This window comes from Protopterus annectens, chromosome 6.part0 (genome assembly GCF_019279795.1).
Source record: "Protopterus annectens isolate FY-2018-M chromosome 6.part0, PAN1.0, whole genome shotgun sequence".
Taxonomy (NCBI): domain Eukaryota; kingdom Metazoa; phylum Chordata; order Ceratodontiformes; family Protopteridae; genus Protopterus; species Protopterus annectens.
The window spans coordinates 692,025,656-692,052,456 of record NC_056737.1 but is presented as its reverse complement, the minus strand read 5'-3'; the positions used below and the strand labels follow the sequence as shown (position 1 = coordinate 692,052,456).

General features: G+C 42.5%; 1 protein-coding gene across 1 annotated transcript in view; it reads left to right on the top strand.

Moving 5' to 3' along the window:
• The window catches only part of BRF1 (BRF1 RNA polymerase III transcription initiation factor subunit), a 2,040,227-nt gene that overhangs the window by 1,011,366 nt on the left and 1,002,060 nt on the right, over nt 1-26,801 (top strand). The window contains exon 8 of the mRNA XM_044074370.1: nt 17,287-17,380. Within this exon, the coding sequence (XP_043930305.1) occupies nt 17,287-17,380 (94 nt within the window). The remainder of the gene's footprint in view (nt 1-17,286; nt 17,381-26,801) is intronic.

Genomic DNA, 26,801 nt, shown 5'->3' with positions numbered 1-26,801 from the left:
GCAGGGACAGGGCATTCTTTGTTATAGCCATTCTGCAGGGCCCATTGTTCCTTGCCTCTGTGTAGAGCTAACCACCCTCTAGTCCAAAAACTTTGGGGGTCCTTCCAAGAGTCATTAGTACAATAGTGAATATTATGATTAATGATGAACAAGTAGAGTTCTGGGAATGTACCATATTTTTATTTGTTAAAGTGTATTCACTTTTGCAGTGTCGAGTCCCTTCCACCATCCCATCTTTTGTGTGGGAATTAGGGATTTGGGTGGGTACCCAACATTGTCATCTTCCACCTTCCCTTTTAGCCTCTTGATTGAATACCTTCACTACTCAAGGTGTAGCAACACCCTGATGAAGCAGTTTTGGTGCCTGTCTTATGGGGACTTGTATCCCCTAAATTGTTCCTCCAGGGTGGGTTGTACCATGGTGCTCTTTTGTTGGAATCCTGTAACCAAGGCCAGAAAGATGCCACCAAATTCCTTATGCCTGAGTGGACAGGAGACTGCTGAGCCAAGGAAGGGTGAAGAGCTGTGGAAGTTGGGCCAGCTGTTGGTCTTTTGCAGGCAGGAATAACAGGAGTCAATACTGCAATAGTAAATGCAGTTAGACATCTACAGTTATAGCTTCCTGATGCAACTGCACTTTTTGTCCTGACATGGCATGATATCATAAATGCAAAAAATATATCTGCAGAAGTGATGGAGAGAGTAAAGAGTTTGTGATTGGAAATTAAGCTTTTTTTTTTCCTTTTAACTGAGAATAGTATGTCTTTAACTGCAGTCCTCACTAATCCACTTTCTGCTTCTAACTTTAACAAAAATTGGAAGCTTTGGATCCAGAAATGGATTAGTTTGAAAAATATACAGTATGCTACATGTCTGCATGCTGCCATTGGAAAAGCCTTAAAGATATCTGCTCTCTCTTTTCCTTAAGAGAGTGACAGAAGAACAACACAGTGAGAAGTATGGGAATTACAGTGAATTTGACTGAAATAAATACAGTAATAAGGCAAGCATCTGTGTAAGGATTTTTTCAGTTTATAGAGATTAATGCAAATGTGAATATACTATTTTGTCTCGCCAGGAGAATATTATGTTATACTATGATTATGTTATATTATGTTGGGTCTATGTCAGATCAAGTTTTCAGAAACTCGAAAGTCATATGGTCATTTCTGAAAACTCTAACATAAAAAAAAACATGTTGAATTTATTAACACGAACAACTTTCAGCATTGTGTTACTTCTGGATTGTTTTCCCTTGTTTGGAGCACAAATTCAGAGAGTTTTAGTTTTTGAAAACTTGCCTCCACATGCAAGCAGTAATAGATGTGGGGTGGTGGAACATGAGATGACAGGCATTCTCTCTCTCTGAACTATTTTGTAAGCCATATCTGTTTAATTACTGAGTAGGCATGATTAAACTAGATACTATAATTTGCTGTATTTCTCCTCTGGCAAGTTGTGGTTTCATTTATTTGTTGTTTTAACTTGACTGTTTGGTTAACTTCACAGGCTTGAATTGCTACTGTCATCAGGTTGTACCTGTATGAATGCTGATACCTTGAATGCAAAAAAAAAAAAGCAAGCATTGGAACTTGAGATTCCCTGCAGTCATACATTTTGTTATATTGAGATCGCTCACACGTTTTTGTCTGACTTGCCTAACATTCTATAAGCGAACATGGACAGTCACAGGCAGGCACTGATAGAATTTCACACTGGATTGTAACACTGTTTACCAACTTTATTGTATTATAATAGTAAAAGCACCAACAGAGGAAAGCTTAATTACTGATGCTGTGGTACAACAGACTTCAGCAAGGAAGAAGGAAATTTTATAAAAGTGGTCATTGTGAAGAAAATGCATACATGAATGGTTCAAGCAACTGCGCCCAAAATTCTAATGGTGAAGTTGATAGTACTTGGAGAAGTATGGCCTGGTACCAATTTCAGGATGACCAGATCTTGGTGGTTGGGTTTGAGTTTGGGAGTGGAGCACAGCCAGAGAATTGCTTTGGGGAACCCCTTCTAGATTTTTGCTCTGAGGCCTCTAATAGCAAACCTGACAGAAGTTGCTGTGAAGCCCAGTATGCAGTAACTGCACCCGCAATAAAAAGTGCAGTAACCCTGGAATCCTACATAGCAAAAGTCTGTCAGTTTAATACAAGGGATTAAGGATATGAACTATTAATAGGCTTCATCCAGTAATCCTAGGTTTGATACCCACAGTTTCATTTTTCCTAGAAGTCATTTAACTTTATTGTGCTGCTGGCCCACTGCTAAATATGTCTTTGGGTTTGGGTATGTTATCTGGTTAATACATAAAATAAAAAAGGTTGTAACTTAAGAATGCATACCATCTCAGTAAAATATTGCCTTCAGTGTTTTAGGTTGACATAAAATTATATCGAAGATTCAGAAGTGCATAATGCACTGTTCAGTCCTGTGTATAGTAGGATTGCTTAGTGTCTTATGCCAGAGTGATTCTGCTGTAGAGTAGTACGAAGGCTCCAGTCTGTAGCACTACACTTGCCTCACTGGTGAGGACCACATGAAAATACGACAGTCCAGGTGTGTGGCTAATGCTAATTAGCCACACACACTTCGCCAGAACTTTTTGTCAGGATTGGAATAGCTTTGTAGAGCGATTCAATGAATAACTCTGTTGTCCTATGGGAGTAAAGCATAAAAAAGTGTAGACTAGTCATTGCCCTATAATGCTGGTGGTGGTATTTTTACCTTGTTTGTTTTATATTGTATTTTACCAAAAACTTCAAAACAATACATTTTCAACAATAGACATGCATAAGTTACAACACCAATGACTAACTCTCTCCAGAAGACCGTATGTACTCAAACTAAGTTGGGAGGGTCTATCCCAGCACCCCCAAATATATGGGGGGCAGTGCCCTGCCACAACTATATATACCAACTCCAGGATCGCACTACAGTGGGGAAAAAGGCATATACCTTTTACTTGCTTACAATACTCTAGACAGTGCCATATATACTAACTGCAGTTCAGTGAAATGAAATTCAGTGAAATGAGTTTTCAGTAATTTGAGTTTTCAGCGAAGTGGTCGGGGTGAAATGAAATTCAGTGAAATGAGATTCAACTAAACAAAGTAGACCTATATATATATATATATATATATATATATATATATATATATATATATATAATATGTATGTATAAATCAAATATTTATCTGTTCTTTAATATTTTGGAATATATATATGTCCTTTCCACCAAGTCAAAAAAGATAAAGTTTTAGCATATGTAATAAAGTTGAAACCCAGTTTTGTGTTTGTCTGTCTGTCTATTTATCTATCTAGCTAGCTGTCCATCCTTTGATTGGTTTAGTCCCAGTAGGCTAATGCCCTCTTTTCAGGGGAAAGCCGAGGTGATGTTTATATTGATAAAGGAAATCAGGGCAGGCCATCCTAGAACTTCTATTACTGTTTTCATTAAGTGCCACGGGATCTTTTACATCCCCCTGAGCTATCATCACATCAAGTAGATGAGCCCTTGGTTTACCGTCTCATTCAAAGTATGACCCACTCGAGTGCAGCACCCTCTAATGCTGTAATATAGTGCCATCCAGTCACCTGGAATGAGACTAGAACCCACAGCATTCTTGTTTTCCAGCAACAAAAGCAAGCATGCTACCTGTTGTGTTACTGACTGCAAGAATTGTGCCCTTCAGATCATGAACATTTGAAGTTAAGCAGATTTAATTTGTATAAGTATTTTTCTTTGCTTCATGTCATTCTGGAGAGCTTAGAGTTGTTTGTACTTGTATTGGAAAAATGAGGTACTATTATTGAGATGAGAACAAAAAGCTGATAGGGGATTTGATACAGTGATATGTGGCAGCAATGGGAATATTGAATATAAGGTGTATACATTTAGTTAATGTTTATATATCCACTGGAACGTTTCAGCTAGACATGATATAATTGCTTGTGGACTAAATTGTCAGTGAGGAGGGGCTGGTAACAACTGAAGTATTTTTTTTTGCCTTAGATGAAGTGCTTTCAGGGTTTTTTCTCAATAAGGCACTTGCACTAGGGCAATTCATAAATAAATATATATGTACAACAGGAATTGTGAATGTACATAGGATACTGAATCAGTCACAACCAGTATAGACTTGTTTTCCATACAGATTTTAGGTCATACTGAGAAATTGTTAGTGGCAAAGCAATATACTTGTTTAATTGAATGTCTTTCCAATGGTGCTGTCAGGTCTGTGAAGATAGGTGAAGGCTGCCAGGCTAGCTAGCTAGAATTTTGTAGATAATTCTGTCATTTGTAAATATTAATGTAAGCCACATGGTTGTCCTCTTAAATATAAGAAAATTATGGTAAATGTTGAACTTCAAAAAATGTAACCACATTGCACTCTGCTTTAAGAAAGTCAGGCATTTCATGACTGTCTTTGATCTCGGGCTCAGAGCCGAGATGTCTGGATGAAGGAATTCTGGCTATTGTTTTGAGGCCAGAGTTAATGGCTAAAATTTACATGTATAATTTATTTTATTGCTGTGGCTTCCTGACCAGCTGCAGGATCAAAAGGGCTATTAACCTCTGAGTTTCTGTTAGCATGGGAAAACCAGAGAATTGTTAAGAATGATGTAATGTGAATCAGTGGTACTGTTTTATCAATTTAAGGACAGAAAGAATGAGGGCATTGAGCATTTATCTTGAGAACATCCAACTCACCAGCTCTCTGCCTGTGTTATATATGTACGTTTATTTTAGAACTGTGTTTTCTCTTAGAAATAGCCTAGTACCCATCTATGAACCTATAAGAGTCCATGTATGTGGTGATATTGTACAAAGCCACTCCAATAGCCTTGCTGTTCAGTCACACTTACCATTTGGATAATAATATTGCACAGTATTATTGGACACCCTTTCATAAGGGCCTTTTAGCAACTGATAAATATTAGTGGGTGGTGACAAGTGGTACGACTGTATAGTCTGGGTAAAAGGGGCAGAGCTGGAGAACCTATGCCAGCCTTCCCCAGGAGTGTCTGTGTGACTGTATATAACTCATATCTCAGTGTGTGTGTGTCAGCTACTTAGGCAGGGACATGAAAGCACTGGTTGGACAGAGAGAGTGCTGGAGGTTTTAGCTTCCCCAATCTGGACCCTATAGCTCTGCCAGTGGGGTATCTTATAGGGGATCTGGAGAGAAAGGGAGAAACCAGCCTTGGACTGATTTGATCTCTGTGTGCTGTTAAGGGAAATTGTACTTTACTGTGTGTGAATTTATCATCTTTTCCCTATATGGACGCCCCTCACTGGTGTTAGTGGTAAGAATTGAGGCTCCTTGATTGCTGGGCCATTGCACAGGCATCACAAGGTCATGCTCCTTTATTGTTACAAATGCACATAGATAGAGCCGTGTTTAACAGTCACTGGGAGTGCACCTTATCAGGGAGAACAATTCAAGCTGAGGTTTGTAACTTTAATATCATACTGGCCTTATTTAATGCACAAGATTAAGGTTTAATTCCAGAAAATAGGATAATATCTAAAGAGGTTTTGCATCACCACCTAAATAGTTTAATCATGTGATACTGAATCAGTTTGCATTTTTTTTTCTTTTAATAATGTCACTTTCAGTTTTATTATGTTTGATTTCTGTTAATTTACCTCCATTGGAATCACAATGTACTTCATTTTTAATCTTACTTTCAGACTGATTGATTAAATAATTTCATTAACTAGTCATGTATGTTTGCATATTTACTTCCTCCCAAATTCTTTCAGGATTTTTAACTGTTCTGTGTTTTAATTCAAACTAACTGGTTGCCAGTAATTCCAGAAGTGTGCATATTTAGATGGAAAGCATACCCTGAATGTTTGTCTGTTCTGAGACCTCTTATTGCCAAGTCCATCTCCATTTATTTTTGCAGTGTAATTTTTTCTTAGTAAACATTCATTTTTTTTTATACACAGAAACAGTAATTTACTAATTCTGGACTGTGCAACCATGGGCTTAGTCCCAGCTATTGGCTCAAATAAAAGATTATTGTATGCCATTTTCAGCACACCTTGGCTCTAAATGATTTTCTTCTCATTGACTAATGTTGCCAAAAATGGGCATGGGTATTTTCCTTTGGTAAGTGGCGTGAGGACTCATCTTACTCCAACTCATGTTAATGTTGGGAGGGGTCTGTTGTGTCTCTATTCACCAGTGTGTGCCAGCCATAAAGCCCAGTAGCAGTGGTCAGTATGCTAGTGGCTGGTCAATGTCTAACTTCCCAGCTTGGAACCTGTTGAGTGACAGTAGGATGTAAAACCATTCAACCTGACAAATATGAACTAAGGATTGCTGCAATAGATGTAGATTCACTGACAGGACATTACTTGGTAGTGGATGGCATGATGAAAAGGAGGACGCTGGACATCCTCTGTATCCAGGAGACAAGATGGAGTGGCAGTCCAGTAAAGCCATTTGACTTGGGATCCAGAGTCTACTAATCTGGGGGAGGACAGTCTGGAAACTGTGTAGGAATTGTGGTGAGAGCGAGGCTTCACAAGACAGAGTGGGCTGCCATTAGAATCAGTGACGGACTTATAACAATCAGCCTCCAGTGTAAGGATAGGACAGTATTCATAATCATAATCTTAGCCTGTGCCCAGAAGCAAGGTTGCAATAGTGAGGAAAAGAGTGTATTTAGACAGTTGCAGGACCTGCTAGATAAAAAAAGAATAAAAGACTTGATGATGATAGTGGAGAGACCTACCTACATACACACATCAGGAGAGACAACAGGATACAAGTAATGCCTGGGCCCATGTGGGTGGTGCTACAGATTAAAAAAAGGAGAGGGCCATTCTAAACTTCTGCCTGACACATGGCTTGATGGTGGCCAATGCATGGTTAATCAAGTGAGAGTCACAGGATTCCATACAAGAGTGGCCAACATGTGATTGAGGTAGGCTTCCTCTTAGTAAGGGCATTGGGGTAGAATCAGCATTAGCAAAGTCATCCCCAGAGAAACAGTTAACACTCAGCATAATCCACTGATCACCATAATCAGCTGCAAGCAGTGGTCAGAAATGGCTGTAAGGTCAACAGAGACTAAGTTGAAGATCTAGAAGATAACTGGAGAAAGCACAAGAGTTCAAGGAAATACTCAAGGCTACAGCACTTCAGGAAAAGAGGAAATAGGTGTAGTGCAAGAAGAATGGCAACATGGCAAAACAGCATGTGTGAGTACTGTAGAACATATATGTACCTGAGACAGGTATGGAAATGAAGTATGTAAGAAAAGCTGGTGGTGGAATGCACAAGTCAAAAGAAAGGAGTACATGAAAAAGAAAAGATGGACCAGGCCGAGAAGGAATACTGGTTGACTAACAAAGAAGCTAAGAGAACATTTACAGCATAAGGCATCAGAGGTACTCTACCAGCTTCTGGAAAATGGTTCAGCAGATGACATAGACACTCTATCAGGTTATAAAGCAAAGACAGACAAATATAATCATACCCCATTTCACTAAGAATGCTAGCAACAACCTGTGCACCAGTCCATAGGGCATAAAAGGCAAATAGGAGTACTTCCAACAGCTTCTGAAATGAAGAAGACTCCATAGATGATGTACTGCCCCAGACACAGCTTACAATGAAAGAAGAGCCCACTCTAAAAGAATTCAGAACAGCACTAATGGAAATGAAGTCGGGGAAAGCAGCAGACACGAATGAAGTCACAGCAAATATGTTCAAGATGTTGGGTGAGTTAAGAGGAAAAATGATTCCAGAGGTACTCGTAGCAGTATGGAGAGAAAAGTGTATTCTAGATGAGTGGAGAATAGGTTTACTAGTGCTAAAGTACAAGATGAAAGGGGACGTTCACAACTTTTGCAATGTAGCGGTATCAAACTCCTGTCAGACTGCATGAAGGTGCTGGAGAGAATGATTGATAAAGAAATACACATAGTTGTAGAAATATAGAAAGTAAGATGGGAGATGTGCAGTTCAAATTCAGATCAGGATAGAGCTCAAACAACATGATGTTTGCAGTGAGACAGGTTTTTGAGAAGTAGAGATTAGGAAAAGAGTCCAAATGGGCATTCCTAGAATTGAAGAAAGTATATGACAAGGTTCAAAAAACTCTGATTTGGGCAGTCCTACGATGATTCAAAGTCCCAGAAACATTGGTAGAATTAGTGACACAAGCACAAAATAGTGTTTAGATTGACTCAGCGTGCTTCCCAGTCTGAGTGAGTGTGCATCTATTTTCAGCTCTGAGCCCACTGCTGTTCATACCGATGATGGACTACATTAGCAAGCAGGTCAGAGGGGACAGATCACCAAGGCTTCTGTATGCAGATGATGTGGCATTAGAAGCAGTCTCTGAACAGGAGTGTCAACAAATGATAGGGAAATGGAATGCAATGCAAAACTGAAGGACATTGGATGAGCCCGAGTAGAGATAAGACAGTTGTCCAGGCAGCAGATGGAGGGGAAATCAGAAGAAGCCTACAAGTGAGTTAGAATAGAAAATAGTAGATCAGCTTAATAGCTTCAAATGTCTGGTTGGGGTGGCTGAGGAGAAGGGAAGTCAGAGTGAGAAATAGAGGTGCTGCAGCCAACTGGCACAGTGTGTCAGTTGTAGCGTATGACAGAAGAATGCCAAAGAGGCTGAAAAGTAAGGTGCTCAAAATAATGGTGTGACCAGTAGTACCATGTGGTTCCGAAACATGGACAATGAAGGCAGAGCAGTTGAGGAAAATGGAGGTAATAGAGATGAAGTGTCTGAGATGTATGGCAGGTTGCATGCTGTTGGACAGATGAAGAAATGCGGACATTTCAGCGGAAGCCCAAGTAGATCCAGTTACAGAGAAGGTCAAAAAGCACAGATTACAGTGACACGGACATACATGCAGGAAATCAGAACACAATATGGTGAAAAAAGATTTTAGACAGGAAGAAGGCAAGAGGAAATGTGGGCATCCAACAAAGAGATAGATGAACTGTCAAAAGCAGTGGGAGAGTGGCACCGAAACAATAACGATGATGACCGTTGATGTGACACCCCCAACCCCATGTAGAAAATAGGGAAAAGGGGATTGGTGGAGATGATGATTTTCAGCTGACAATTTTGGAACAATTTTTCCATATTCATTGTCCAACTCAGCCACACATTCTGTAACACCTTTAGAGTTTGATAGAAACTTCCTGCTGCTGCAGCATAAAACTACACAGTTCAAATGAAACAACTCATCACACCTGAGCACTAACAGATAGGGAAGTAAAAACAAAGAAAATACATTATTCAGTCTAGTGCTTCAGCTGAAAGCCTTCAAGGAGTCTAACACTGTTAATCATTAAAACACTTTAGTTTTATCACTATATTAATTGGTAGACTATTTCTTAAAAACTGCACTTAATGCCTCATAATATTCTCTCTAATTTAGGATGTTAAGTTGTCAATCTCGCCTTCATTCTTGCTGGATGGGTTCGGAGCCGATCCTCGGCTCCGACTCGGCACTTGCTTTAGCTTGAGAACTCCTTTTACCAGCTCAAGGCAACCCTATATCCCATGATGCAAGGCGGAACTACCTCAGATCTCGTTTGCCGCTTAGCGAAAGAGGTCTCCTTTACCAGCAGAGGTAAGTGAATTTCTTGTTAAAGAAAAGAGAAGCTTAGTTAGGGTTTTATTTCCCCTTGTATCCTCATTTATAGTCTGTAGTGAGTTACAGCCCACCCTATTCCCTTGTTTTTCAAACTTTATAATCTTGTTATAACCTTTAGTGAAAAGTTTTTAGTTAGGCCTAAAACACCCATTGGTTAATCCCTTCCTGTGTGTTGTGTGTTAGGGGATTAATTTGTGTGTTTGTTGGGGTTTGTGTGTGTTTCTTCCTCCTAGGATATGTCTAGGGAAGGCAAGGTCTCAGGCTTCAAGAAGTGTGACTTGTGCTGTCAGAAAATGTCTCTGACAGACGGTCACACTTCTTGTGTTTATTGCCTGGGGCCTTTGCACCTGCAGGACTCCTGTGCTTTGTGTCACTCTTTTAGCCAGAGAGTCCTGCAGGAAAGGAGGAATAAGCTTATCCTCCGTGGCTTACTTAAGCCAGAAGGTTCTCCCTCTAACAAGGCTCAGGCTTCAGTATCCAAGCCTCCTCCGGTGGCTCCGGCTCCGTCGGAGCCGAGATCGGCTCCGGCTGGAACCGATGTATCTACCTTAAAAGTAGTGGGTTCGGTGCCGGCTGGTTCCGATGCCTTGTCTACTGTAGCCTTGTCGGCTCCGGCTGGAGCCGACACCTTATCCAGCATCGGAGCCGAGAAACCTTCGGCTCCATCTGGAGTTCAGGGGACTTCGGCTCCGATGGCTTCGTCCCGAAAGAGATCTCTGTCCCCTTCGTTACTGAGTATCCACTCGGCTCCGGGGTCTCCTCTTTTGTTGGAGCGGAGCCATCGGAGCCGATCTTCGAGATCTTCCAGGCTGTCTGACCACGACTTGGAGAGGGTGGTAAGCAGGCTGTTGAAGTCTCAGGCACTGGCCCAAATGCTCCATAGCCCGTCTCAACAGACTTCGCTATAGCCTCACCCCTTGAACTTCCTCCTCCGACTCCACACCAGAGTTCGGAGCCGGAGCTTCGGGACAGCGACTGTTTCGTGCCGGAGCCGATACATCCTTCGGCTCCGTGCCCTCGGCTCCGATCTCCTCCTTGAGACCTTCCTTGGAGGGATCCGGTCGCCGGGTTTCCCTTGTCGGCTCCGAGGGCTAGTGGCATCGGACCCTTGTCCGACCCGCTCTCCCTCTCGGGCTTCGCTTTGGTAAGCTCGGCGCCGACATCGGCCTCGAGCCTTCCTCTCAGTGGAGCCGGAATCCCTGTTTCCTCGAGCGGGATTTTCCGCCTCCCGGGAGGGGAGTCTTTGAGGTGATGAGGAGTGTCCTGGCCTCTGAGCCTGGTCAACGGTCCATCCCTCTAGCTCCTCCCTCATCAGTGCCTGCAGACGCCTCTTGCCTGCCTCTTGCTCTCAGGCCCAGGGATCCATCGCCCCAGGTTTCCCCATTGGGAATTTCCTCATCTTCCGAAGTTTCTCCTGATCCTGCAGGTGAACCCCTCGGAAGAGGACGGTAAGAGGAAACACACAGACTCCCCGAGTCTACTACATCAGATACCGACTTAGATGAGTCGGAGGGTTCCCACGATCCCCTCTGAGGATGTCTCTTTTCAGACATCCTTGAGCTCCTCAAACAGAGGGGAATTGGCCAGCCATTGATCCCTCCGAGGATGAGTCGGTATACCTGGAGGCTTTGGATCCCGACCCTCCACCTCCTGGGTGTCTCCGCCTTCGACCCACTTATGCAGGTAGTGGCTCGGAAGGCGTGGCTCCAGATTCTGTGGAACCTGTCCCCAGGAGACCATCCAAATTCATCACGGCCCCTACGGACAAACAGTTCCTTTCCAAGGGTGTCTCTGTGGATGCTATGGTGGTGGCGGCGGCCACTAAGAAGGAACTGGCGGATCCTTCAGTTACCTGTCCATCCTCCTAACAAGGATTCTAGGACCATGGACAGGTATGGAAAGCGGATGTTTTCTTCAGCGACCTTTGCTATGCGTTCGCTGAACTACCTTTGTCACTTCACCAGGCTTCAACGAGATATTCTCAAGGAACTGGGTGAAGTAGTCCAGGATCCTTCTGCTGCTGGGGCTCAAGAAAAGATTGCCTCGCAGCTTGCAATCCTGAATTCCATATCTAACTCCTCCATGTGGCTCATATCCTATGCGGCCGATGGAGCGAGCAGGGCCGCAGGCACAGGAGTTGCTCTTAGACGCCAAGCCTGGATGCGGCTTTGTAATTTTATGGACCCCTTTAAGGCCCTTCACTAATACCCCTTTGATGGTTCGGCTTTGTTCGACCTCAGGTGAAGGATACCTTGACCAGGTGTGAGCAGGACGGTAAAACTCTTTCTGCCGTTGGAGTCCAGTTTTCCACTCCTTCTAGACCATATCCCAAGGGTCAGAAGGGGGGGAAGATGTGGTTCCGTAAAGCCCAAGGAGCTACACGACGACGTGGTCAGTTTACCCCAGAGGCAGAGGGGTAACAATAATAGACGCCGCCCTAGAGGCAGGGGGTCCTCAGAACCAGGGCAACAGGGAGTCTCTTCCTGAGAAGCCCTTTCAGCATCCCTGAGGTGTTGCCCGACTGTCCACCCTTGGAGGCAGTCAGGGGAAGGATTTCGCTGTACCCAGTAGCCTGGCAATCCCTATCTCTAGAGATGTGGGTACAGTCGATCATATCCGAGGGTTACAAAATCCCCTTCGAAAGGTTTCAGACCTCTACAATCCCTTCCAGACATCTCACCCGGTCAAAGGGATTTGGCAGAACAGGAGGTTTCAAAGCTCCTAGAAAAAAGAGCCGTCCAGACTGTGCCGGCAGACCAGGTAGGATCCGGCATCTACTCGAGATTCTTTTTGGTCCCCAAAAGGACGGGAGATTGGAGACCAATATTAGACCTGAGCAATCTAAATAGATTTGTCAAGAAGGCAAGATTCCGGATGGTCACGCTTCAGTCCATTCTGCCCTTTCTGGGCAAGGACAACTGGATGTGCTCTATAGACCTTCAGGATGCGTACTATCACATAAAGATTCACAGACGCTCCAGAAGGTTTCTCCGCTTTCGCTAGGGACCAGTCATTACCAATTCAGAGCACTGCCCTTTGGCCTCACTTCAGCCCCCAGAGTGTTTACCAAATGCATGGCAGTGGTCACAGCTCATCTGAGACGCCAAGGATTCCAGGTGTTTCCCTACTTGGACGACTGGCTCCTCTCCGCCACCACCAAGTGTCAGCTTCTTCAGTCCAGAGACTACACTCTACAGCTTTGCAGGAGTTTGGGAATTTCAGTAAATTTCGAAAAATCTTCTCTGCTGCCTTGCCAATCTATCACCTTTATAGGCGCAGAATTAAACACCGTCAAAATGTTAGCCAAACTAACAGATCAAAGAATCCTGGACATCCAAAAATTTGTTCGGATTCTATTGCAGAGCAACAAGATCAAAGCCAGATTTATACTGAAGGTTCTAGGTCTTATGGCTGCGGCCATTGTTCTTCTACCACTGGCTCACTTCCACATGCGTCTTCTGCAGTGGATGCTATTCACACAGTGGTCGTACCACAGTCTTCCGATGAGGCACGAAATCTTAGTCACACAGTCGTGCAGAGCTCATCTAAATTGGTGGATATCTTCCCCTCTCCTTCATCAAGGCCGACCTTTTATTCCCCCTCCTCCAGTTGCCACAGTCACTACGGATGCCTCTCTGATCGGGTGGGGGGGGCATTATCAGGGCAGGATGGTCCACGGGACGTGGCAACCCATAGAATACCATCTGCACATAAATGTCCTGGAGATGAGAGCAGTGCTTTTAACGTTGCAAGCCCTCAGCGACTTTCTTCCCACGGGGACTATTGCAGTACAAACGGACAACATGTCCGTGGTCTGGTACATCAACAAACAGGGCGGGACCAGGTCCTATCTGTTATGTCGAGAAGCTCTCAGACTTTGGCAATGGGCGATCTCCTCTCATCGGTTTCTGATAGCAACGCACATCCCCGGCAGATCCAACCTATTGGCGGACAGGCTGAGCAGATCCATTCTGATGCCTCACGAGTGGTCTCTCAATCAATCTGTAGTGGATCAGATATTTCTGAAGTGGGGCACTCCTTGTTGCGATCTTTTTGCTACTCCTCAAAACAACAAGTGCCCCGATTTCTTCACTCTCTTTCCCCTACCAGGCCAACCCCTGAGAGACTCTCTAACCCAGGATTGGCCCCGGGGACTTCTATACGCTTTTCCTCCCTTTCCCTTGATTCCACAAGTCATTCAGAAAGCCACCGTTTTGAGAGCCAAGTTGATCCTCATTGCCCCATATTGGCCTCGACAAATTTGGTTTCCATCTGTGCATCGTCACCTTCTGGTGCAGCCCTGGCATCTGGACCCAGTTCCGGATCTTTTGATCCACCAGTCGGGTCAGCAGCACCGCCATTCATTCTCTCAACCTCACTGCTTGGTTGCTCCACTTCCTTCCCTAGCCAGGCTACCGATGATTTCTGATTCTGTCAGAGACATCTTAGTGTCTTCTTTAAAGTCGTCCACTAGGACTGTTTATGCTAGCAAGTGGCGACGTTTTTCTATTTGGGCAAATTCCAGGAATATTGATCCCTTCACTGCTCCTGTACATTCTGTTTTAGATTTCCTGGCGGAGGTTTTTCATTCAGGATCCTCGCCATCTACAGTCAAAGTACAACTGGCTGCTATTTCCAAGTATCATGTTGGCTTGCATGACAATAACATTATGTCTCATAGATTGTGCAAGGCCTTTCTAAGAGGAGTTTTTCTCCTAAAACCACCTATAAAGCATCCTCCTCCGCAATGGGATCTAAACTTAATGTTAGCATCCTTGATACTACCTCCTTTTGAACCGTCTGCTTCATGTTCTTTGTAGTTATTGATCTGGAAAACTATATTTTTACTGGCTGTCACTTCTGCAAGAAGGGTTTCAGATTCAAGCTCTCTGCATTCGCTCCTTATTTGGTTTTTCATAAGGACAGGGTATCATTAAGAACGAACCCTTCCTTTCTCCCCAAAGTTGTGTCTCAAACCAATATTAACCAATCTATAGATCTACCAGTCTTTTTCCCAAACTATTCCGACAGAGCTGAACAGAAACTGCATTTTTTGGATGTCCATCGTCAGCTCAGGTACTATTTGCATAGAACTAAACAATTCAGAAAATCGGACCAATTATTTGTCTCCTATGCAGAAAACAGGATAGGTCTTCCAGTTTCTAAAGTGACCTTATCCAGATGGTTGACTTCCACCATTTCCTATGTGTACTCTCTGAGGCAAACAGCTATCTTCAAAACCAAAAGCACACTCAACCAGGAGTCTATCCACTTCTGCAGCCTTTCAGGATGGGCTACCTATTGATACCATTTGTGCAGCAGCTACTTGGGCCACGCCTCATACCTTTGTCTCTCATTACAAATTGGACTTGGCCTCCAGAGATAGGGCCAGTTTTGGTTCCACAGTTCTCAAGAGTCTGTTCCATTGAGCCACCCGGGATACAGGTGCTAGGGACGCGGTCCCATCCAGCAAGAATGAAGGCGAGATTGACAACTTAACATTTAGAAGTTATGTACCTACCATAACGTTCCATGTTAGTTGTCTTCTCTCGCCTTCTTTCTTGCGTCCCTCCCTCCTTCCCCCTGGCCTGGACAGATCTTGAAAAGTTCCTATCAGGTTGTTTTACTCCTGAGCCTTCATATGGGAACTTCTATTATGAATTTGTGTTCCTAATTATGTTAGGTTAGTCTTTAGCAGGTAGGTTAGCTACCAAACGAGATCTGAGGTAGTTCCGCCTTGCATCATGGGATATAGGGTTGCCTCGAGCTGGTAAAAGGAGTTCTCAAGCTAAAGCAAGTGCCGAGTCGGAGCCGAGGATCGGCTCCGAACCCATCCAGCAAGAAAGAAGGCGAGAGAAGACAACTAACATGGAACGTTATGGTAGGTACATAACTTCTAATTAAATATTACCATCTTTTTTATTTAAGCCTCTGAGTCATGGTGTTACATTTCAAGACCATTCTTGCTTCTGATTTATTCAAAGCTGCCATTTTAGCCCTCAACAAGCTAAATTTATCCTAGTTAAGAATGCATACTTGGGGCTTTCCACTCTTACACCATGTATTTTAAGAGCAGTTACTGCTAATGAATTCTCAATTTCTGTTACTCATGTCTGATAAATGTTCTTGCATTCTAATTTTCACTCTGTTAGTCTGACCAGTTTACTATTTTGGGGGTTTAACAGTTACAACAAATCCCATATACCATCATAATACTAATTGATTAATATTTTGACATTAATTTTTAACTTGTTTACATCAGAGTATGTCTTCATATGTTACATTTTCTTGTTTCAGCCATTCCCTAATACTCATTATTAATGCAGGTAATTTGCAAGATAAACTTTCCCCTTAATTAAACTCTTTTTATAGGAAAAGTAGGATGTTTAGACAAAATTGTTTCTCATCTTTTATCAGACAGTAATATACCTCACATTCATTTTAATGATTTTAACAATTATTTTTTTGAAAATGTGGTATAGTTAGTAACTGGCAGATTAACTATTTCCGTAACTATTCATTTCTCCTTCAAACTGATTGATCAACACTTACTTTTTTACAACGTGCGTAATATTTTAAAATAGCCTCTCAATTTATATTTGGTTTGATCAGCTAGCAAATCTAAGGCATCTAAATTGGTTGTGTTTTAATAAATTAATCAAAAAGAAGGAATTCCAGGATGCCAGCTTGCAATGTGTAAAACCATACATTTTAATTCACTCTATAATATGTATAGAAAACCCACATTATTGTCCATTATCATACATGTCAACCTAATCTCCCCATTCATTTGTATTCATCTTATGTCTCAAAGCCTTCCATGTAGTGCCCAATGCAGTGAATCCAAATTAATTGTATAGCTAATATACTGAGTTACTTTATTCTTTGTTAAAAGTTTCAGTATACATACACTTTCTCCCAAGTTATGCTATAAATATGTTTGTATATGATGGGACAAATAGTGCCCCATCATTGTGACACATTTATGAAAACAAAAATCTGTTGGTATAAATACATATACTATGTTGTGTGATACAAAAATGTAAGAGAAACTACAAAGTAAAAAGGACACGTGGCCAAATAGTGTACAACCCGTGTAATACCATCTAGAAGTGCAATAGGCATATATAAAGCTTTGACTTCTAAACTAAGCCAGTAGTAATCCTTATCCCATTTAATGCTCTTAAATCATTCTACCTTGCCTGTAGTTTTTACAAATTAAACAGATTTATTTTTTCTTTCAAAAGAATATCTAGTAACTGGTGTGTACCAAGTAGCATTTCTGTCAACAGTATGTTGGCAGCATTTTTGGTGTGGAATTAGTCCAAAAATATCCTAGTGCTGTTTAAGTCAGAAGTAGGATGATCAAAATGTTACTGTTGAGGTAAGTCGGATGAAAGTGTGTATGAATATTTATGGGTTAAGATTAGAGTAAGGGGAAAGCAAGGGAATATATTTGTTTTGCATTTTAATTGGCACACTTTTTTTAAAGCTGTTGCATTCTCCATAGTTAATCATAAGTGCCATTGGGAAAAAGGTACTGATCTCTGACTGCCATTGCAGAACTGAGAAGGCTGACACTTCTGCTTCTACATTTAATTATCATTATGACTTTTTCTTTAAATTGCTAGCTCTTCTAGTGGCAGCCCGAATGCATGAATTCCGGCGCACTGTAAAGGAAATCATCAAAGTAGTCAAAGTTTGTGAATCTACAATTCGTAAAAGGTGAGTAACATTCTGCTTGTTTTCTTAATGTATATTAAAGTCGTCAGATAGTTTATTTTAGTTGCTATTTAGAATGTCTATCAATTTGATTTTGAAGTGTACTTTAATATGCCATTACAAAGAAACTAAGCATCATATGATATTGTTACAGGGAAATACTGTCCCACAAGTGTTCTTGTGGTGACAAAATATGTAGGACAAAAGATGAAAAAAAAAAAACTTGTAGTCCTGTTAGAGTTGATACTAAGTCTTGTTGAGAATTGAAGTAATGTAAGACGATGTAGTGAGTAAAGCTTAAAATGATTTGGATAGATTGCATTTACCTTTTGTAATATGGGATATGGTGTGTGCAGTGCCATGATGCATTTTCAGCACACTTCAGTTTTTTTGTTCGTGTCGTATGTATTATATTCTCCCTACTCTGACATTAGTTGACCTTTGTGACCTTGTGACATCATGGTAGGTTTATTGCAGAGATGTTTCCATAAACCTTAATTAATACACATCTGCTTGGAAGTGGGAATGCCTACCTTAAGAATTTGGAGGTAACCCCACATTAAGTCCACCCTGATGTTACTGGAAGATGGGGGGGGTCATGTCTGTGAAGGTTTTCATTAAAAACTGCCCAAATATAATAGGGGATGCACTGTGGCACTACAGTCATATTTATATATTTTTTGTAATATTAAAAGAAAAATGTAATGCCTGACATTTAGAATTTACTATTAGCTTTACACCACAAAGCTGAGATTGTGATTGAAGTAGAGGATTTCTTTTGCCTACCATGACAGGGCTTGGAAAAATTGCAAGAAATACTGCTGTATATTGTAATGCTTTCAGGAGGGGCGGCCACGGTGGTGCAGTGGCTAGCATTGCCGCCTCACAGCAAGAGGTTCTCCAGTTCGATCCTCGGCTGGGGTGCCTTCTGTACGGAGTCTGCATGTCCTCCCTGTGGTCGCGTGGGTTTCCTCCGGGTGCTCCGGTTTCCTCCCACATCCCAAAGACATGCTGCAGGTGGATTGGACACTCTAAATTGGCCCTAGGTGTGCGTGTGAGTGTGCCTTCTGTGGAAGGTTGGGCGCCGGGCTGGCAACTCGACACCGTTAAACTCCACTGCCATTCAATGTGCGGACAAGGTGATCCGCTGTGGCGACCCCTAACCGGGAAAAAGCCGAAAGAAGAAGAAGAAAAAGATTGTAATGCTTTCAGGAGGATATTGCAGCAAATCTGACATTACCAAATAAACTGCTTTATTGAACTTTAGGGTAAAAGTTAGTGGCATGACTTAACATTCACAAAGGAAAATTGATGAACTGGTATCCATTTTGGACATTTAAGCTTCTGTTTGAATTTATTTGGGAAAGTACTAGTATATTCTCCTACAAAACTGGATATCCATTTTCTGTTTTTTGTGTATATGGCTTGTTTTTTTATCATACTGGAAAAACATATTTTCTTTATTTATTGTTAACTATGGTAGAACCTGGTCCAGGTAAACTGTTTTCAGATTCAACCCAAGTGTACATAATGCAGGTTCAGCTTAGGTGTACATGATGCAGAAAAGTAGAAACAAGAATTAATACTTTCAGTATACACTAAAGCAAAGTCAACAAACAATATGTTGTAAAGCAAAATATTGTACAGTATGTAAGGCATAGAGCAATAGATTTAATATTTTCTATGCTGTTTGTTGTGGCAGTGTTATTAGAGAAGCAGTTGAACATCACTGGAAGTTGCCTATCACAGTAGAAAAAGTATTAATAGTTTTGGTAGGAAACTAGGCTATTGCAGGTGTGGGTTAGTCTTAGTTGTTGGGGTGTCAATGTTATGTGTGTGTAATATTGCCTTTGTTCTAGCATTTGCTTTTTGCTTGTTTGAGGAGATATGATTTAGAGTTTTTTTTCTGAAGGTGGGGAATGAAGGCATTTTGGTTATTTGTTTTGGTATGGATTCACAGAATTTGGGGTCCAAGACTGAGAAGACTTATTCTATAAGGTTAGGAGTGGTAGAGAGGGAGGTTGGTTGCTGTTGTACAAGTCTACTTGCGTAAAATGGGAAAGAATCCATTTGGATGCGTTTGCAGATCATGGAGAGTAGAAAGGCAGGAAAGCATTTGTCTTTTGATAAGGTATAGCAGTGGTGTTCTCTTCTTGATGATAGGATTATAAATCTACAGATATTCTTTGCATTGGATTGGATTAGAAATAGATTATTTGCAGAAGATGAGACAGCTAATGGAAGGCGAACCTTAATTAGCTGGCTGTTTTAATGAGTTTGGGATTTGTAGAGATTTTAGATTTTTGGTTCATTATTTTGCAAAAGTAATGTTTGAACTATAGAGAAGCAAAATATTAGCATATCTTTTTCTTAATTGTAATGGATTTTGGCTGTTTACACCCCCCCGAACTTTCCTGATAATTACAAAGCAGTCCATGTGGCCACCTCCTAATTGAACTCCATGCCTGACTTTGAAACCCCTCTGCACTATGTCACCATTTGGCCACTGTTTGGATTTCCTCATTTGCGATCTTGATCTAGTGGTTGTATCATCACCATAGGTTACAGATGTTCCATCACAGTTGTGTATCTGTTTTATTCCATGCATTTATTACATAACTACACAGCACATTTATTTGTCATGGCTAGGGGGATCAAGTATGGAGCACATCCAATAAGTAGTAGTATTCAAAGAAGTATTTAGTGTAGGAAGGAAGAATGTTTTAACCTTGTAGTTGAGGAGTGCATTTATGGTCTACCTTTGCTCCTCTCTCATTTATATGCTTTTACACTAAGTGATGGATATGAGATACTCCTGGACTTCAGCAGTGGCAAACCTGGCTTCAAAGGGTGCTAAGACAGCTATTGCTTTACACATATCCTTTTCCTATCCCATCAGACACTTCCCTGCCTGGATCCATTCCTGAACTTGCTCATAGGAAATACAAGATAATTAAGCCACAAGACCAATTATGCCTTGCCAATACCCACCCTCGTGCTGTACCTCTCTTCTCAAGAAGGGGCAGAGAAAGTCAATCCCCGAGTAAATTTGAGTATCTAGCCAGTCATCCAGGTTTAATTTGAAGGATACTAAGGCGTTACTTTGTTTAGCTTGCAGGGGCTGTCTGTTTTAAAGGTGGGTAGGTGTTTTGTAGTAAATTTCTCTCTAGCATGTTTTATTTATGTGCTGCTGGAGATTTAAGTCCTTAGCTTTGGTATTAGTGGAGCTACTTGAATTGCAAAGATGCAGGAGATCAAGGAGGACAGGATCCACAGATGTCTAGAAAGCAAGGCATAGATCATCCAGTATGAGGTTATAAGAAATTGAGTAAAGGGATAGATAGCACTTCAGAAGTTTCCTTGTAGCTCAACGATACGAGTCCAACAATCCTAACCTACTTGCTGACACAATAAGTAAGGAATAACCTTCTGTACTAGTAGGACAGAGTTTATCAACTTGACTATATTGTCCTTTTTTTTAGTTAGACGTACAGACATTCGGCTACTCATAGCCAATTTCTAATTTGTTTTAAATTCACTGTTTGATTGTATTTATTTTTCTTTGCTCTTTTTTTCCAAGGCTGCCCTTTGGGTTGTGGTCCATATTATATATATCCATTATTCTACTTCCGATATCACCTATGTTTTCTGCTTATGGGGAAGCTGTGTGATTGTAAACCACATCTGTCCTACACTGAAGAAGTTTGTTTATGCCCTTGTATTCTGGTACCAGTACCATGGCATGCAGAGTATCACAGCTTGCATGTGTTCTTCCACATCTAAGCCATTGGGGTAAACTTTTGTCAAATAGCTGCCTGGTACATAGTCTATGAAGATGGCTTTACACCTTGTGGTTCAATAGTCTTCACTAGAAGATGACCATGCAGGGGCTGAAGTAGTCAATCTTGTCTCCAACGATGTCGAAGTGGGGTTGTGACTCCCAACACCTAGGATTTGGGCTGGTTATTGAACTTGGGTAGCTGATTATAAGTGGACTGCCCTTCCATATAGAATCATATAAATGATGTAATTTTGACTACACTGCCTTTTTGTATGCTTAAGAGTTGTGCACATACTTGGGTTGGTATAAGCAAGGAAACTGTTGCACACAACTACATGCTTGACTTTGAAAGCTTTTCTGCACTGTGTCACCATTCGCCACTATTTGGATGTCCTTATTTGAGATCTTAGTCTTGTACATTCTGTAGCTCATGCTTTCACCTACTAGCCCCCACAGTCAGGAACACATACACAATTTCTGTCAGAGAGCATGCTTATCTCTATGCTTCCAAGTTCTTTCGGGTCTATATTAAATCAGCGAATGCTTAAAATGGCGAACGTTGATTTATCAACCCTTTAAATGTGAAAGCTGACAATCCTGAACGCACGGAACAGTGACTTTTTTTTTCTTTTTCCTGGGGGGAAAAAATCACGGGCTGTTTTCAGGATTTTGCCATTCCCTTCACTGTGGTGTGATCTCTGAGTTGGTATATTTAAGTAGAAGGGTGTGGGGGGCACAGCCCCCCACATCGGGGGCGTGGGGGTGAAGCCCCCCACTTTATTTTCTGCTTCAAACTTTTTTTTTTTTTTTTGGTGGAACAGCGATTTTTTTTCCCTTAGGGAAAAAAATCACTGATGTCCTTCAAGGATGCATCTGCAGTCCTTACAAATGGGTTGTCCTGTCGTCAGGCAGCCCTTCGGTCGGCCGGATTCCAAAGTCTGGGTCTGGCCTCGGCTGGTGTCGCACTTCACCCGACGTCATTGCTGCAGTTCGGGTATAAAGGCATCAGCCGACGCCATTTTCTTCAGTCTTTCTTGCCGCGTGGCGCCCGAAGCAGAAGCTGTTCGCAAGTGCCGGTCGGTCAGAACCAGAGATTGCTACTACCGAACACTTCTACTACTACCGAAGACTTCTAAAAAGCTAAGTACCCCGTTGGGGACTCTTTCTTGCCTCAGCCGATGTCAGAAAAAGTGAATAACTGTTTAACTTGTGGGAAACAAATACCTCATAAAGACTTCCACTCTTACTGCTTACCTTGTCTAGGCCCAGTCCACGACGTAGCAGCTTGTCTAGCCTGTGCTTCTTTTAACCGACGGACGCTTAGACGTCGGTCGGAATTTGCTGAGGAGTTTTTCGGCTCCGATTTTGCTTACATTATGCCGTCAGATCCTCCGACTACGCAAATTTCTAAAAAGCGCAAGGAAAAGGACCGACACTCGCGGTCTGCATTTTCGACCAAAACCGCGGTTAGGCCAACCGCGAGTGTCTCGGTTTCGGCTGAAACCGAGCAAGCGGTTCTTCCTTCAGCCGAAAACTTACCTCCTACCGAGGCCTCTTCCAACCTGGTGGAATCGGCTTCTGAAATCCCTCCTGCTCTTGCAGTTTCTCAGGAATTATCTGACACTATCCCCTTGGATATCTCTACCCCTGTTTAATGATGCTTGTACTGCTCCTGATTCACTACCTCCGGCCCCTGCTAAGCCCGATAGGTACTACAGGGTCCCGGACACGCATTACCATTTGTATAAGGCTCCTTTTGCAGATCCCAAGACTATCTCCCAGGGTCCTAAGACTGTAGCAGCTACCACTGCCAAAAACCCCCCTCCCCTCTGAAAGGGAATCCAGGTCCTTAGAGAGATGGGGTAAAAAAGTTTACACTTCTGCTACTCTTTCAGCTAGGGCATTGAATTGTCAATTCCACATGATCCAGTATCAAGAATTTATGCTAGACCAGTTAACCAAAAAGCTGTCCTCGGATGAACCATTAGACAAAAAATCTGTTCAGGAAATGGTACATAACATTCAGCAAGTCAGTAACCATTCCTTAAAATGCGGCTATGATGCACTGGAGGCTTCCTTTAGATCAGCCATGACTGGCACAGTTATCAGAAGGCATGCATGGTTAAAAGAGCAGGCCTTACCAGACCATGTTAAATCAAAACTACTAGATGCTCCCATGGACAAGATCAATTTGTTTGGCTCTCCTGCACAACAGGTGCTGAAGAAGATGGAAGAGAAGGCAAAATCTGTCCAAACAGTGAAAGATTTCTTACAGGTCCAACCTCCAAGGTTTATCAGGAATTGGCCCTCCAAGAATTGGTCCTTTCCAGACTCCTCCAGAGCTCAGAGAGGCAGGAATAGGCGTTCAAGAGGCAGAAGTCAATCCAGGGGTGCCTACAGGGGACGCCAGTGGCAGGGTAACAACCAGCGAGGTGCAGCCACAGACACAGCCACCACCACTACTACAGGACAATCACAGTGACTTGGCTCTAGCACCGCCTACCAGGGAACAACTAGAAGCACCCTTGGGCGGGAAGCTAGCTTTATTTTCAGTAAACTGGCATTACATCACAAGAGACAAGTGGATTTTGCAGACAATAGACCAAGGTTACAGGTTTCACTTCCATACTCTACCAGGGAAGAGAGGAATGCCAAACCTACCTCCAAATCAAAAGGCAGAAGCTCTAAAACAGATAACTCAATTACTAAGGATGAGAGCTGAGGAAAAGGTACCATATATGGAGCAAGGACAGGGATTTTACTCCAGACTCTTCCTGGTACCAAGAAAAGAAAACAAATGGAGACCTATTCTCGACCTGTCCGCTTTAAACACATTCCTCATTGTTCCAAAATTCAAAATGCTGACCCTACAGCAGCTTCTTCCCATGCTGGGCAAGGAGTCTTGGCTGGTAACTCTAGATCTCAAGGAGGCATACCTGCATGTCCCCATACGACCAAATTGCAGAAGATACCTCAGATTTCTTGCAGGATCAGAGCATTATCAATTCTCAGCATTGCCCTTTGGCTTATCTACTGCGCCCAGAGTGTTCACGAAATGCCTGGCATCAGTAATTGCTCATTGCAGGCTTCAGGGAATCCAAATCTACCCTTACCTGGACGACTGCCTGATACAAGCGGACAGCAAAAACAAATTGGCAGAAGACTTGAAAAGGGTCATTTACCTACTGCAAGCCCTGGGATACACAGTCAATATAAAAAAGTCAAGGCTGATACCATCCCAAAGGATAACCTTCTTGGGTGCAGAGCTGGACACATCGAAACAAATGGCATTCCTAACAGTAGAAAAACAGGAGCAACTCCCTCTCTACTTCTTGGCATTAACAAAGCAGAACCATCTAACAGCAAGAAAAGTCCTGCAAGCCTTGGGTTTCATGGCATCCTGCATAATACTGGTTCCACATGCCAGACTACATATGAGAAAGTTACAGTGGTACCTAAGGAATTTATGGTCTCAGCACAAGCACAGCATAGAAACCCAAATTCCAATAATTCCATGCCTGAAGCAAGAATTCCAATGGTGGGCTCAGGCCTGTCAATCAAACAAAGGATTGCCCTTCCACAACACTCAACCAAGCCAAACCATCACAACGGACGCCTCAGACCTCGGTTGGGGGGCCCACATGCTGGACAAGTGCATACAAGGTTTATGGACTCAAGACCAGCTGCACCTACACATAAATCAAAAGGAAATGCTGGCAGTAAAACTGGCAATTCAGACATTCAGACCATTTCTTCGACAAGGTCAACTGTTGATAAGGACAGACAACACCACAGTTATGTGGTACATCAACAAACAGGGAGGCACACATTCATACCCTCTATGCCGGATGGCAATGGACCTCTGGAATGTGGCCCTGAGTTACAACATTCAGTTACAAGCAATTTTTGTACCAGGAAAAGAAAACATTCTAGCAGACATACTAAGCAGGACTACCACGGATGCCCACGAATGGATGCTGCATCCGGACATCTTCAAAACCATTACAAGAAAATGGGGACTCCCACAAATAGACTTATTTGCATCCCCACGCAATCACCAACTACAGAAATTCTGCACAAGGATGTCCCACCCACTTGCTTGGAAGGTGGACTCCCTATCTTTCAGTTGGAAAAACCTGATAGCATATGCATTCCCACCACTTCCTTTGATGCACAAGGTGCTATTGAAGATCAAAGAGGACCGTCCAAGGATCATTCTGATAGCTCCAGACTGGCCAAGACAACATTGGTACCCATTACTGAGGAGCATGTCTCGGGAACAAATATGGCCCCTACCCCTTGTTCCCTTACTACTAACACAGAACAACTACAACACCCTGCATCCAAACCTGAAAACACTGCAGCTGACTGCCTGGAACATTGCATAAGAACAAATAACCCAAATTTATCCCAAAGGGTTAAAGATATTATCTTGGAGTCTCGCAGACCCTCAACAAGGAAAAATTATTCAGCAAAATGGAAAAGATATTCCATTTGGAGTATTGCAAAAGGAGAAAATGTGTCACTGATAAACATAGCCAACATCCTGGAATACTTGGCAGAGCTCTTCCACAAAGGCCTGTCCTAATCTTCCATTAAGATTCATGCATCAGCTATTTCAGCAGAATACGACTTGGATCCTCCAGTCTTCTCACATCCTCTGCTCAGGCAGTTTCTGAGAGGAATTAAAAATGTAAAACCACCTAGGAAGCCACCATTGCCAGCATGGGACTTGAACTTTGTGCTAGAAAAATTGGCACTCCCTCCTTTTGAACCAGCAGCAACAGCAGAATTACAATACTTATCATGGAAAACTGCTTTCCTGCTGGCAATCACTTCAGCAAGAAGGGTATCTGAGCTACAGGCATTAATGGCAGTACAGCCCTTCCTGATCTTCCATCAAGATAGAGTGTCCATGAGAACAAATCCTACTTTTATGCCTAAGGTGGTCTCCAGAGTATCTTTGAATCAGGCTATCCACCTACCTACATTCTTCCCCAACCCACAGAACAGGGGAGAAAGGCTGTTGCATACCTTGGATGTGCATAGACAATTACGCTACTACCTGGACAGGACCAAGGGCAATAGAAAAACTGACCAGCTACTGGTAGCATATGCAACAGGAATGGAAGGAAAAGCAATTTCAAAACAGACAATCTCTAAGTGGATAGGAAATTGCATTAAGTTTTGTTACTCCTACCATGGGAAGAAAACTCCAGAAAACATCAGGCCTCACTCTACAAGGGCTACAGCCACTACCACAGCTTTTCTTCGAGGAGTGGCTACCAAAGACATTTTAGAGGCTGCTACTTGGAGCTCCATGCATACATTTGCCAAGCATTATAATTTACCTTTATACTCTAGATCCCGAGCAGGTTTTGCCACTGCTGTTTTGCAAGGGATCTTAACTACACCATAATTTCATTTCTCCTCCTCCCCAGTTTGGCTATGGTATTCTACCCATTTGTAAGGACTGCAGATGCATCCTTGAAGGACATAGTACAGTTTTGTACCTACCATAAATGTAGATGTCCGATAGGAATGCATCTGCAGTCAGGATTACCCACCCTCCTTCCCCTCTGTGGTACTCCTAGGGTGTTTGCCCATCTTGTAGCTAGCTGGGGGAATCTATTATGGTGTATT